This window comes from Ursus maritimus, unplaced genomic scaffold (genome assembly GCF_017311325.1).
Source record: "Ursus maritimus isolate PB19 unplaced genomic scaffold, ASM1731132v1 scaffold_5, whole genome shotgun sequence".
Taxonomy (NCBI): domain Eukaryota; kingdom Metazoa; phylum Chordata; class Mammalia; order Carnivora; family Ursidae; genus Ursus; species Ursus maritimus.
In genome coordinates, this window is record NW_024426663.1 from 43,314,851 (window position 1) to 43,330,162 (window position 15,312).

The 15,312-nt window shown below is 39.7% G+C and overlaps 1 protein-coding gene across 4 annotated transcripts in view; it reads left to right on the top strand.

The window, feature by feature from the left end:
- Positions 1-15,312, top strand: part of PDE4D (phosphodiesterase 4D) — a 1,076,631-nt gene that overhangs the window by 837,453 nt on the left and 223,866 nt on the right. For all 4 annotated transcript variants that reach the window (XM_040622246.1, XM_040622247.1, XM_008691392.2 and 1 more), the window contains one exon: positions 14,899-15,090. In XM_040622246.1, the coding sequence (XP_040478180.1) occupies positions 14,899-15,090 (192 nt within the window). The remainder of the gene's footprint in view (positions 1-14,898; positions 15,091-15,312) is intronic.

Below are 15,312 nucleotides of genomic sequence, written 5' to 3' on the forward strand. Positions count from 1 at the left end.
TCAGGCAGTTGAGGCTTATGTGCCATCCTGACCTCAGGAGAAGGCTGTAGGGGTTTGGGGCTTCAAAGGGACGGAAGACAATCCACAGAAGATGAGAACCAATGTTTGCCCTGTCATGCCGGTGTCTTTCTGATGTAGAAAGCTGTCTTTAGTAATAGCTCTCTTCTTGGTGCAGACTCCAGATCTACATTGTTTTAGGCACTTAAGGGGGAAGTTAAAAGCTCCTCTTGAGTCTGTTAGGCCTTAATTGCTAAAATAATCCACATGCCAATGTGGCACCTTCTGGGGCAACCTGCTCTGAACCCCACCAAAGGCCAGCTGTGTACGAAGAAAGCCAAGAGCAGAAGAAGCATAGACATGGTTTGGATTTTTTTCCCCTCTTGTCAAATTTAATTTCTAGTTCTAAATTTTACAGGAAAAGATAAAGAAGGGTAAAAAAAAAAAAAAAAGCCACATTTTAAGCCTTTTAAAAAAATTCTAGAGATAGAAAAAAAAAAAAAAACAAGAAAAATACCTACACTGAGTAAATGCTTATACTCTGATTTAGATTTCATGGAGTACAGACATCTCTAGACCTATTTTCAACATGTGGTCCAAATTAAATTTTCAAAGTTAGCAAAGTATATAATCATGTTTGGGGTTTTTTCTTCCAAACTAAGTTTAAAAAAACTGACATCTATTCTTTTTTAGACCTCTCAGTAGCTTAATATATGAAAAAGAATAGATTTATTTTATAAAATTTATTTTCTATAAAAGTAAATTTCAAATTAAATTATCTACCAATGGTACTTATTTATATAGGCAGGCTGGAGATAGAGGTTCTATTCACATATTACACTATGGTGGTACAATGTAGTACTAAATATTTTACAGGCCAGGAATCAAAACATTCACAGTTCCTATTAGGAAATACTATATTTAAAATTTCTGGCATAACCATTTATAGCCAGTTAGAGAAATCTTTGCTAGGTTGAAAGGCTGTCGCATTATTACAGATGGCCCTGTTTATACTGTCCTTAGAGTGCTATGTACCATTTTGGACTCCTGGTTAAAAAAGTATAAGTCTTGGGGCGCCTGGGTGGCCCAGTCGGTTAAGCGTCTGACTCTTGGTTTCCACACAGGTCATGATCTCAGGTTGTGAGATGGAGCCCCACTTGGGCTCCAGGCTCAGCACTCAGCACGGAGTCTGCTTAAGATTGTCTCTTTCTCAGGGGCGCCTGGGTGGCACAGCGGTTAAGCGTCTGCCTTCGGCTCAGGGCGTGATCCCGGCGTTATGGGATTGAGCCCCACATCAGGCTCCTCCGCTATGAGCCTGCTTCTTCCTCTCCCACTCCCCCTGCTTGTGTTCCCTCTCTCGCTGGCTGTCTCTCTGTCGAATAAATAAATAAAATCTTTAAAAAAAAAAAAAAAGATTGTCTCTTTCTCTCCCTCTGTTGCCACTGCCCCCCCCACCAACCAAGTGCACGCTCACTCTGCTTGCTCTGTCTCTCTCAAAAAAAAAATGGTAGGTCTTTTTTTTTCTTTTGAATAGAGGTATAATTGATACATAATGTTAAATCAGGGGTACAACATAATGATACAATATTTATATATACTGTACAGTGATCACCACAACACGTCTAGTTACCATCTATCACCACACAAAATTACAAAAAATTTTTTTCTTGTGATCAGAAATTTTAAGATTTATTCTTTTGGTGACTTTCGAGTATACACTACAATGTTATTGATTATAGTCACCATGCTGTACATTACATTCCCATGACTTATTTATTTTGTAACTCTTGACTCCTTTCGCTTGACTCCTTTCACTCCTTTCACCTATCCCAAAAAAGTGTTAATCATTTTAAAAATTTTTTTTTAATTTTAATTCCAGTAGAGAAGCATAAGTCATTTTTTGAAAAGAGTATAAATGGAAAATAATCCAAAAATGGGAGCCAGCATTATACAGAAAAAAATCTATAAAGGAGAAAAAGAGAGACAAAATATACACGGTTGAATATCAGAGTCCATCCAGAAAATGGGCAAGTTGGCAGAAATGGATGACTATATCCAAATATGTGGAATATATCATTGCATAAAGATGAGAGGAATTTTAATGGCTAAAAAAGGAAAGTTTAACTTTTTTTCAAAAACATAGTTAATGTCAAAGTAAAGGAGGTCAGCAATAGCTTTGCTTTTGCCACTTGAGATGAATTGACAAGAGGTCAAATGTGTTTAGAAAATAGCCATGCATTTCTCTTAGCTATGGGCTTGGCAAGTCAACAGGATTTATGAACAGTCTTACCATGAATTTGGTTGTCCTCAGGGAAGAAAATCCTATTTTAATTTAGAAGCAGGAGCTCTCTGCAACTACTAGTCCTGTGTCTTCTCCGTCATCTTCATTCCTCCCTAACGGTGTCTGGCAATAGTAGATGGATGATGAATATTTGCAGAATGGAGAGACTAATTTCTTGAGCTATTCCGTCACCTTCAGAATGTATTGGTCATTTGAGTTTGATTTCTAAGGGGACAACAAAATGCTTTCTCATACCAGAAATACATTGAAGCTTAGCGAAGGAAACCAAAAACTGAACCCCACTCCATTATTTCAGAAGCTCTGTAGCCAAGAGAATGCTTCAGGTAATTTCCTTTCCTTCCTCTGGAGAAGTACATCTGACTCTCTATTTAGTCTAAGAGTTCAGAACAGGAAGGGCCCAAGGCATCTGATTCAACCCACAATGTTCCCAGCTTGAAGAGCCAACTCAGCCCTTATTCCTTGCAAATGAGCTAGACAACAGTAAAGAGTAGTTCTATTCTAGATTTGCATAAGCTATGAAATATTCCTAGAATTTTTCCCACAGACTCTGGCCCATGCTCCTAGAAATGTACACATTCAGAATGGCATTTTGGTCTGGAATCCCATTCTAAATAACCCAAGTCTAGCTGCATCTGGTATTTCAAAGACCTCATTGACTCAAGTGGAGCATGGCTCCAATCCTGAGGGAAGCAGATTCCTTTCTCCCGGTATCTCTTCTGTGATTCAGATACAATTCATGTGTCAACTTCATGCTTGAACTGATTCTCTCCAGCTTTTCTGATTGACATCGAGGCAGAACAGAAATGGATTGGCTTTTGCTGTTTACAGAACAATTACGACTGCGTATAATGATTATAAACTTATTCTCTAACACTTAAGCACTTGAATGGTAAGAAATGTCTTCATGAAAATATGTGTAACCGAAGAAGACCAAGAAGGGTGGGGAACCAAATGAAGTGAAAAATGGTAGAGTCAGAGAGCTAGTGGGTTTCACTTGGACCTCAGTGGGGAACTTTTTTTACTCCAGAGGTAGATCGAATGTGAAATGTTGGACAGTTTTACTTTCAGTACCGCCAATTTAATTTGGTGTAATGTAGTGTCTTAGATGTTACTGTGTTAACACATGAACCCCCAAAATCAAGTGTGTTAAAAAAATAAGTTCAGTTTTCATCAAGTCGCTGTCTAGGGTGGGGTTTAGGGGGCAGAGCAGCTCTTCTTGCTGTCAGTCAGGTGCTAAGATCCTCCCATTCTGTGTTTCTTACCATCCTTCATGGCTTCAGTACTGCGGCATGCAGCTGGTTGGAGAAAGAGCTCATAGATGAGCCTGTGCGAGGAGTCCTGAGACAGTCCTGAAAGTGGCATACGATATTTCTCCTCACATTCATGTGGCCCAATTGAATTGCAAAAGAAGCATAGAAAGGAGGACTTCTTGTATGCCTAGGAACAAGCAGAGAATGGAATTTGGCAGACAGCAAGCGGAATTTGCCACATTCACGGTCCCGATGATTGAATTCTATGCTTTTTCCAGATTGTTTTGTCTTTATTCAGGATTGTATACAAAAACATTTCAAGGAAATATAAAAGAATATCTTTACTCTCTAAAATCATTGTTGAAGCGGATCCACAGCTTTTTGGCTGTCCACCCCAATGTCTTTAAATCTTTGAAGGATAATTTGTAAGCACGTGTAATTCACCCAATATAAGAAATCACGAAGGAAGGCTAATTTCAGTGTGCCCGTAATGCAATTAGATGTGTGCTGTTTGGTGTGAGCATTTTATTCTCCGTGTACATTTTTAAAGACTTGCAGAAGAGAGTGCTTGTTTATGACCATCATAGGGTAATATTCTTATAATTGCTTTACCCTGGTAGAATAAAAGAAATGGTATCAAATTCAGGCCCCACAACTCTCTGAAGCCCTTCTCTGTTCTACCCCCATCAAAGTGGAAAAACCCATCTGTTTGGATCATTGAGGTTGGAAACGGAGTAATATCACTTCTCCAAAATAGATTTAATAGTATGGCTGGTAAATTGTTTCCTGACCTGTTTGAGGGAGAGTCCAGACCCAGAGAAAAACATGGTGTATGAGTTTTCATATCCATTAGTGGAAAAAAATCAGATTTAGGTTATATTTTTAAAGGCAATTCTAGTAGAACTGTTATAGTTTCTGTTTTCAGTTATAATCTTGCCTAAATGTAATCTTCTTGACTTCAATATTTTAAATGGTAAGTATTTTCACAAAGGATTCATAATTTAATAATTCTTATTCATTCAATGAAGCCATTTGGAAATTAATTTTTGATAAGTCTAAATACATGAATAGCCAGGAATGAGACTAAGAGCCCATTTTAAAAGCCCACCCCTCAAAAAGATAATCATAATCTCTGTGAGACAGGTATGGTGTAAAGAACATCCCTCTTCAGACCTTCGGAGTGATTCTAATAGTCTACCTGGTGGAATCACTCCCCACTCCCCCAGGAAAGCTGGCAATCACTGATCTGGAAGAACACACATGTGCAAATAGCAAGGAAAATTCTGAAAAGTAGGAATAGGCTTTGAAAATTTGAGCAATAAATACATCAATAAATAAATAGGGAAAAAAGGATGAAGAAAAAATCACCTCTAGAATAATTCACCTTTATGAAAAAATACGCTACTACATTTCCCATTTCAGTCATTCTGTTGTTTTTCCTGTCGTCTCCTGTTCTATCATTGCCTTGAGTGCACATCAACTGGGAAATTAATGGACATCAAGCTCAGAGCCCTTCACTGGCCCGGCCCTTTCCAGGTTCTAGGAGGGAGGGGCACTAACATCTTCACATAGTAACAGCTTCTGCAAAATTTGCCAAAGTAAAATTCTTTTGGTATTATTTTTCTCAAAGCAGACTCTCAACGTTTTATAACCTTCATGTGCACAAAACCTGGATCCTGCCCCAGTTCTACGGCTGACTGGTGGTCAGACAGGAAGATTTTCAAAATAACTCGCATTAAAATGCCTTTTTTTGGAGTCTGGTTGGCTCAGTCGGTTAAGCATCTGCCTTCAGCTTAGGTTATCATCCCAAGGTCCTGGCATCAAGTCCCACATCAGGCTCACAGCTCAGCAGGGAGTCTGCTTCTCCCTCTGTCTCTCCCCCCTGCTCCTACTCTCTTTCTCTCTCTCACACACACTCTCTCAAATAAATACAATCTTAAAAAAAAAAAAAATTGAATAAATAAATAAAATGCCTTTTTTTTAAAGATTTTATTTTTATTTATTTGACAGAGATAGAGACAGCCAGCGAGAGAGGGAACACAAGCAGGGGGAGTGGGAGAGGAAGAAGCAGGCTCATAGCAGAAGAGCCTGATGTGGGGCTCGATCCCAGAACGCCGGGATCACGCCCTGAGCCGAAGGCAGACGCTTAACCGCTGTGCCACCCAGGCGCCCCTAAAATGCCTTTTAACACCCTAGCCTTTTAAATGCCTTTCCAGATAATTTCTTCAAGAAAACTAATCACTCTCATTAGTCGATCGGATTCTTTCTTTTAAAAAGTGACTGATCCCTGGCCAAAGTAAAAAATAATAATAGAGTCCATTTGAAGGAGAGCCACACAGGTAACCATGGTAAATAATGAGGATATAATTAGTTGTGCTACATCTAAAGATACTAATGCATTCATAATACAGATATTTCTTGAGCAACTACTATGTGCCAGACAATATTTTAGGTGCTGGGGATACATTGATGGCCAAAATAGATAAAAATCTTTTCCTTTGTAGAGGTTACATTCTAATGGGGAAGAGTAAGATAAACAAAATAAATAAATAAAGCTTATCACAGCCTGGTAAATGATGTGTAGAAAAAAAAAAAAAAAGCTAGACAAGGCTAGAATATTAGAGTGGGAATTTATCTATTTTTTTTTTTTCTGGCAACTTAATATTTTTTCCAGCATTACTGAGATATAATTCACATAAAACATTGTGTAGGTTTAAGGTATATAGTACCGTGATTTTATGTATATTCATCACTTTTTTATATATAAAATTATTACCAGCCTAAAGTTAGTTAGCACATTCATTACTTCACATAGTGGCAACCTGTTGTGTGTGTGTGTGTGTGGTGAGAGCTTTTAAAATTTACTTTTAGCAATCTTCAAATATTTAATATAGCATTATCATCTATAGTCACTATACTGTACATTACGTTCCTGCACTTTCTCACCTTATAACTGGAAGTTTGTAGCCTTTGACCACCTTCGCTATTTCCCCTACCTTCCCTCTGCCCCTGTTCTCGATCTGTGTTGTTGTTGTTGTTGTTGTTGTTGTTTTAGAGTCCACAAATGTGATCATACAGTATTTGACTTTCTCTTTCTGATTTATTTCACTTAACATAGTGCCCTCTGATGTCATCCATATTGTTGTAAAGGACAGGATTTCCTCCTTTTTTATAGCTAAATAATATTCCATTGTTTTTATCCATTCATGGTTGATAGACACTTTGGTTGTTTACATGGCTTGACTATTGTAAATAATGCTGCAGTGAACCTGGGGTGCAGGGATCTCTTCAAAATAGTGATTTCATTTCCTTCGGATATATACCCAGAAGTGGGAATACTGGGTCACATATAGTAGTTCCATTTTAAATTTCTTCAGGAACCTCCAAGCTGTTTTCCATCGTGGCTACACCAATTGACATTCCCACCAACAGTGCACCATGGCTCCTCCCACTAGGAGGCTAGAAAAGGCTAGGAGATTAGGGTGACAGTTGTAAATAGAGTAGCCCAGGAGTATCTCATCGCGAAGGTGACATTGAGCTGGTATCTGGGAGAGAATGTTGGAGGCAGAAGGAACTCCCAAGTGCAAAGGCCCCAAGGATGGGCTGCTCACATATGTTCAAAGAGCTGCCAGGCAACTAAGAGATTGAAGCAGAATGAGCAAGAAGGAAAGAAGTACAGGATAAGATTAGAGAGGCCTCAGGGACCCATATCACTCCTAGAAGGCCATGAGCCACTGTGAGGACATAGTAGTTACTATTAGTAAAATAGGAAGCCATTGGAGGATGGCCAGCTGGGGTGGCAGGGATCTGATGGTATGTCAGCAGTATCCCTCTGTCTGCAGCACAACGAATAAGTGTGTGTATGGCAGAAGTAAGGGGCACACCATGAAAATGCAGTGTTCCACTGCAGGCTTATCAAAGCGGTCTTTGTTGCTCTGAATCACAGAAAAATAAATACAGAAACCCTGTCACCTCCACCTGGTTAACACGACACTTTTCCTCTTTGGGCTTGCACTTGCTGAAGCCGACTGTGAGGAAAACTGCATTTTGGAAATATCACAGCTTAGAAGTGGTCTCAGAGAACTGCAGGTTGGTAGTAACCCGTTACATGCAACAGGAAGAAAGTAAAACTGAGCGAAACTAGGTGGGACTGCATCTGATGCTCAGGTCTTCGCCGCTCTCCCCGCCCCTTCCATACTCTGCGTTTGAGATCAGCAAACGAAAACAGGTGGCGGGGGAAAGGCGAGCATGCTTGCTTGTTTTATTATTCTCAATCACAGAGAAGCCTGAATGACTTTATTTCTTTTTTTCTCGCTCTCTTTTTTTTAATACATTAAGGGCCACTAACAACAATGAAAATAGACGCGTCCCACTGTCAGCCATGTATCAGGTTAAATCTGTATTTATGACTTGGTCTGCTTGTTACTTGTAGAGAATTGCTGCCAATAGGGGCCTCAGCCCACGCCTGCAGGTTTTGCCGGTGACTCACACCCTCCCTGCTTCCATGTGAGGACCTGTTCGAGATCCTTGGTTAAGCAGAATCTCATTTAAAAAGAGATTCCTTTAAAATGATCATTGAAAAATCTCTTATAAACCTCAAGTAAAACAATTATTGGTTTGGACTTTTAAAATGTTAGAGCTAACAAACATTTTTCGGAAAACTTGGCCTTTTGCCATCTCATTTGGCAAAAATCTGCCCAAATCCAGCTTGTCCTTTCTGGCTTCCAGTCCGAACATTAAACGCATGCTGTCATTTTCGTCTGGAATCTTTTTTATTGTACCGTGTCACTCGGGAGTGTCATTGACAAGTCACAAACAAATGATATGTGTTTCCAGAGATCACTTGATATTTTTACTCGTAAATAAGCATACACCTTTCACCTTTGTGCCAAGCTTTTGTTTATAAAAAAATCATCTGTGAAAACAAAGGATGAAATGTTCCTTTTCTTAAATGCCAGTCCTCCATGCAAATATAAGTATGATGCAAACTAGCAGTGCATACCATCATTTAACTGTATAATCCACCAGCATGGCTAAATATCGTGTCCTGCCAGGGTGTCCTACTTAAACTTGAGATGCAGTGTTTGATTGATTGGAAAAGAATGCTTTTTGCTACAGTCTCATTTCTATAGAGAATCTGAGCTAAGTAAATATTAAAATTGGGAATTTTCCAAAGCAGGATTGTCTTTACTATGGAGAAGCCGTTTGACCTGCAAGAAGATCTCAAATGGGAAATACCGCTGGCATTAATTGGAAACAGGTTTCATAAACTTGTGGTATTGATAACAATGGACAAAATATTTATTATAAAGAGAAAAAATAATGTAAACGAATTATCCAGCTCTGGTTACACTTACATTAAGCTTGCCGATGAACCAACCCCCACCCCCCTCTCCCGCCCCGGGTGGATTGGATTCCATTGTAGAGCCAACAGCATGGGCTGCAATATAGATGGGAGAGTTGGGCATAGGAAGAAAACAGCAATATATTTGGGATTCGACAGTACACCCAGCGGCTGGAGACCTGAGGTCTGAAGGACTGTTTCTGCTCATTATATTCTCATATTCGGCTGGAACCCCACCCAGGTTGTTGGGACCTCCATGCCCTCCACAGTTCCTAGCAGGAAATGGTTCTTTCTCCTCAGTGAGGAATATCTTGAGAAAAATCAACCGTCTCCACCCTCTCCCCAGATGTTATCACACTGGAATCATGGAGTTGGGTGGAGACAGAACAGCGGCTAAAGCTGGAAGAGCAATCTGGCTGCAGGGTCTCTCACCTCACTGCTGTCCCAGGTTTGATTCCGGTGGTTTGGCTGCCCAGCCTTCCTGGTTCCCTTCCTCAATCCCGTCTCTCCCTTTAGGTTCTTCCCAAAGCAGTGTGTTGAGGTACAAAGAATGACCTGAAGGACACCTTCCCTAGAAGGAAAGTCCCCCTCAAAGATAAAGGGCAATAACAATAAAAATGACAATAGCTGCTAACTCCTGGGAAGGCTAGCCGCCAGGCAGTGTGCTAAGGGCTTTCCAAATGTTTTCTCTTTGAATCCCTTTCAGGGCCCTGGAGCTAGGCACTGGAATTATCCTTATCAGAACTGGGGGCTTAGAGAGGTACAGTAACTTATCCAAGAGCATGCAACCAGAAAGTGGCAGAACCAAGATTTGAAATTTAACTGACTTTTTCTAGCTCCCAAGTGAATGTTTTAACAGGAATATTTTGGGTACCCCCTGCAGGGAGCAGTAAGATCTTGATTGTCAACATGCCGGTGTTCTTAATACACAGTGACAGAGGCAGCCCTCAGATGCTCCCGGCATTAATGGAGACTTCCAGGGTTCCCACCAGCATACAGCTTTCAGCAGCTGCTAGTTCTATCTGGGGTCTTCCCTTGGGAACTCTTCACAGATGCTTTGATAATGGGACATCTGTTGATAGGGGCTTCCAGCAGCTGCTCCCCTGGAGTCTTCATGTGTCTCACCTCCTTTGGGCTCCGCCCTGAAGATGCAGGGTCCTGAGGGTCAGGCTACACGGGATGAACTGGTTACCCAGCACAACAGCAGGATCGCAGCTCAGGGGAAAGACCAAATAATGGACAAGAAGAGAGGCAAAATGTTTAAACCAGAAGCAGGGTCGAGCATCAGGCCAGAGGATGGAAAATGACTCCAGGCAAATAATTACAAGATCAGGAGACCCAAACCTCGGGGGCAGTGGAGGAAGCTGAAGGGAAGGTGGGTCAGGACAAGTAGCCAGTAATTCCACGGGCACAGCTCCGTGTGGAGAGATAGGGAGCAGTTTGGTTGATTGGTCAGTTTGTCTGTTATCTGTTTGTGTGTGGAATGGGGTCCACAGAAAGGGACGGGCCCGTGGAGGGAATGGTCCTGAGTAGTGCCAGTACACACGGCCTTTAGCAGTTGGACTGCAGCAGGCCAGCTCATCATTACTCTTCCGCCCCCTCACGGGGGGCCATCCACACATGCCTTCTGGGTGAAAGCCAGCTCTGTTAGGGAATGTATGCATCCTTGAATTGCATTAAGGACAGCAAACATGTAGAATAACAGAGCATCTCACTTAGCTCCGTTCGCTCAGACCTTCTGCAAACCCACTGACCTTCTTCCAAATGAACTCTTAAACTCTATGAAGAAATCTGTCAGATGGGTCACAGCAGACATTCTTTTATACCTTACTGTTGTATTCAAAACTGGAAAAATAGGAAATGTGGCAAATTCCAAAATTTGGGGTCTTATGAAGGCAGAGTCTCAGAATTAGGCATGACATGCCAGATCTATAAGTTAATGATGCTTATATTTGAATGATCCTTTCAAAGAGTTAACATTTGAAGTTACATTCCGGGGAGGAAGCTAAGAGATGTTCTTGTACTTTTCTAATGGTTAGTAAGTGGCTTTGCAATAGAGACAGACACACAGGGATCGTTCTCCCAGGCTCTGGAATCAAGACAGCTTTAGTTTAAAACCCACTTACAAACCGCATAGCCTTGAACACATTACTTAACATAGAGTCACTTCTCTGTGACTCAGATTATTCATTGGTCAAGTGCAAAATATAATGCCTACTTCAAAGGGTTATTGGGGGGATTCAAGGAGATAATGTATACAAAGCACAGAGCGCAAGGTCTAGCTCATGGAAAGTGTTCCAAAAGTTTTACTGTCATTATCATCATTATGATTACTATTATCACCATCATTCATTATTACCCTCCCCAATTCTTCAATTACTTTCCCAAGCTTCTGCTAATCTTTTACTTGGACTCTATCTCTTTGGCCGTGAGTCACAAGAGGATTCGTTATATGAAAGTGTTTGCCAAAGAATGTGCTTTGTAAGTTCACAGCTGGTCTCTTTGGTTCCAGTATCTAAGGTTAGGGTTAACCCTCACTGCCTTCTTGTTTTATTAATAATCCCTTGACATGGACTGTTTATAAAGTTATGTTTCAAAAATAAGTAGCTTATGTGAACCCACCTATTATTTTTAGCCTAAATTAACTCTCAATTAATTTACTATTCATTGAGAGGGGCGGTACCGCCTTGATTTGTCCCAAACCTGACTTCTCTCAAGGAAGTTCCTTAGTTCTAATTTTTGGACAAAAGAGCTTCTCAGGTGTGGGGTTTTTTTTGTTTTTGTTTTTTTGGTTTGTTTTTTGGTTTTAAGTAAGAGTAAATGTCTAATAAGACATCAGGGACCATTTTTTTCGATCATTTTCAATCTGTAAAGCGAATATTAATATTTACTAGTTAATGTAATTTTACCAACTTTTGGTAATCACTTCCTACAGATGGTGAGGTTTTATTTTGGAGGTAATTGTTAAAGGATTGTTTTTGTGAGTTTAATAAATAGTTTTGGCCTCTAGTTACAGTGGATGTTCCTTAAGGTGGTGGTCTCCATCTAGTGGACAAATTTTTATATTACAACCTACAAAGAAAAATAACAAAGCCCCTACAATATCCTGTATCAAGCATTTTATTGACCTATTAATATTGGTTCTAATAAGTAGCATGACTGTAAAGACTATTAGATATTTTTAAATACTTAGCACGATTTTTTTTCCAAAACTTACAGTGGAAAGTTTCTTTAAGTTAAGAAGTTGCTTAACTTAATTGGAAAAATTGTAATAATAAAAAAAGTTTATTGATGTGGGGGTTGTATTGGAATTACTCAGTTGAACTGAGAAAAACTAAACCAAGAATCACACTCCTGTAGATCTCTTATATTTCTTCTTATTCATAGCAGTGAAATATATTTTACCTTTAAAACAGTAAGAGCATCTTGATATTGAAGGAAAATAGACATAAACATTTTCTTAAGTGTTCACTTTAGGTCCTCCTCATACTGAAGAGCTTCAGTGACTGTGTCCCCAGAGCAGAAATCTCCCCTTTTTCTCTTCCTGTTCAAAGGACTTTAGTGTATTTCAGCTAAATACTAAATGCCTTCAAAAGCCCACTTTAAATATTACTATTATATGAAAACTTCTCAGAAGTCTGGATTAAACCCAGCTTGGATTAATCTTATCACTTTTATTTTTGTATCTCAGTATGCTCATAATAGGTGCTTAATAAGTGCTTATTTAATTAAGCATATCCAAGAAGAGCTTGCCTGAGGTCCTGAATAAGTCTGTCAATGATTGGCGATCCTTTCCCCTTCTGGTTTTCCTCAGGATTGCCCAAAGTCCCACATGCATAAAGTGTCTTGTCCAGGTGAAACAGATGTCCCCTGCTTGCATGTCACAGTTGTTAACATACATTTATGGTTTACATAATTATTCATTAGAGCTGGAAAAGCTGCAGGAACAGTAGATGATTAAATCTAGTTAGCTCAGTAACTTTGGTCAATTAACTTTTCTAGGAGCTGGTATCCGTGTCTATAAAATAAGTCTGTTCAAGTCGAGAACTTTTCATTGTCTTTTGTGACCAAATAAATGCATCTACAACGTGATGCAATTCTTAAAAAAAAATTAAATTGGAAAACTTGTTTATGAATGGCCAAGCAAGATTATGAGTTTTTCCTTTTTTTTTTTAACTAGATGGATTAATTTGAAGTCAGTGTTTCTTATTTATTTATAGACTCATAGGTGATTCATGAAACATCAAACCCTTCACTTATCTTCCACTTTGGCCTCCAATCTTTGGGTCATAACACTATTTATTAATAACTCCGATGGAGAAAGTAAAATAATGTGCTTAAATTAGCTGTTTAATAGTTTGGGTAAATTCTGTAATGGGAAAAACATTGATAACAACTAAACTTGCATTCATTTGTTTATTCATTCAACAGTTTTTTAAACCGTGGACTTACTGGGCTATCTGAGCTATTACAGTCCACTCATAAGAATGCATGAGACCTGATTTAATACTGGTTGATATCTGACTAGAAGAGCTCTTTGTAGAAAGCTTATCTCAATTGTAAGGACTGTGACGTTAAGAACTGTGCATTTGTGGTCTGTCTTTTCCCAACTCTAAAATCTGTATTGCCCAGCATAGTGCCTTCTGTTTATTCAGTCATCCAGCCATACCTCTTTTTTCTTTTTTTTAAAGATTACATTTATTTATTTGACAGAGAAGGAGACAGCCAGCGAGAGAGGGAACACAAGCAGGGGGAGTGGGAGAGGAAGAAGCAGGCTCATAGCGGAGGAGCCTGATGTGGGGCTTGATCCCAGGACCCTGGGATCACGCCCTGAGCCAAAGGCAGACGCTTGACGACTGAGCCACCAGGCGCCCCCATCCATACCTCTTAGTAAAGGTTTCTGAGGTCCATGTGAAGTGCTAAGAACACTCAGAGTCTCCATTCTCAGAAAGCTCACAGTCTAGGAATGGAGACCAAGTGGTAAGCATTTTCAGTTCATTGTAAATGCTACCAATAGGGAGCGAAGATGTCTTGGGAGAGAGAAAGTCATCTCATAAAGGTGTGGGGCATCAGGGCAGCCTTTCAGGTAAAGGTTAAGTCCTCAAGGAGGAGTAATGATGAGGTGGGGGATAAGAGGGTTGAGTAGTCAGGGGAGCAGAAGATTAGGTAGTGATGGCCTGAGACAAGGAGGTGTGGTTCAATGAGTGGAGCATAAAGTAGCTGATGAAAGAGGGTTGCATGTTGAGGTTGGAAAAATGGTTAATTGCAACTGAAAATGGATAGTTCAGACTCTGTCAGTCTAGCCAAGAAATTCGGACTTTGTCCTGAGGACAACAGTGAGCTACTGAAAGGTTTTGAACTGACAAAGATCATGGTCAGATTTACACTTTAAGAAAACTCTCCACACGGTACAGAGTGGAAAATGGATTCAAGAGACTAACTTAAAGTCTCTTATAATAATGTAGGTGAGAGCTGATGAAATCCCAATTTAACATATTGGCTTTGGGGTTGGAGGGAAGTGAATACAGCAGAAATTCATGTTTGGATGGGTGTAGGCGGGAGGGGGAGAGAGCCCAGGTTTGGAGAAGTGATGATATTAGGCATATAATGGGAACTTGTTGAATTGAACCCATATCGTTACAAGATTGCTATGTATTTGTTCTTTTCCTAAAAGAAATTTGGTAGAACTATTCTTAATAGAATTGTTTCTTAGTAGAATGTACTTAGTAGAACTATTCTTTGCAGAATGATTACTTTTTAACTTGAGTTTAGAGAGGCACATGTCTTGTATCTAGTTAACAGAAGTACTCAAAACTTAAGGAAGACAAGAATATGAAGTCATGTGTCTTTTTTTACTTTAGTGTGTTTTAATATTATCATTTCTTAATAGCAGGAATCAGGCTGTAAATGTTCCCACTCTGACTTCCTAAACTGAAATCTCCTTTTACTAAAATATCAATATGCTATCATTCATAGCAATGTTATTCCTTCTCTTTCTTTCACAGTTTTGATGTGGACAATGGCACATCTGCGGGACGGAGTCCCTTGGATCCCATGACCAGCCCAGGATCTGGGCTAATTCTCCAAGCAAACTTTGTCCACAGTCAACGTCGTGAGTCCTTTCTGTATCGATCCGACAGCGATTATGACCTGTCTCCAAAGTCTATGTCCCGGAACTCCTCCATTGCCAGTGATATGTAAGTATAATGATGAGCAAAGGGAAGAGGGAGCCTCTATAGAAAATCAGGTACATTTATCTGGTCGGTTGATGATAAGAAAACCAATGACATTTGTTCAACTGCATCATTCTCTATGTTCAAAAGAACAGTGAGTAAAATTATACAAGGTGAAGATAAATGGTGCATTTAACTTGAGTACCCTGTCACTCTTGAAAAGAAACATTTATTTTCTCAGAGAAT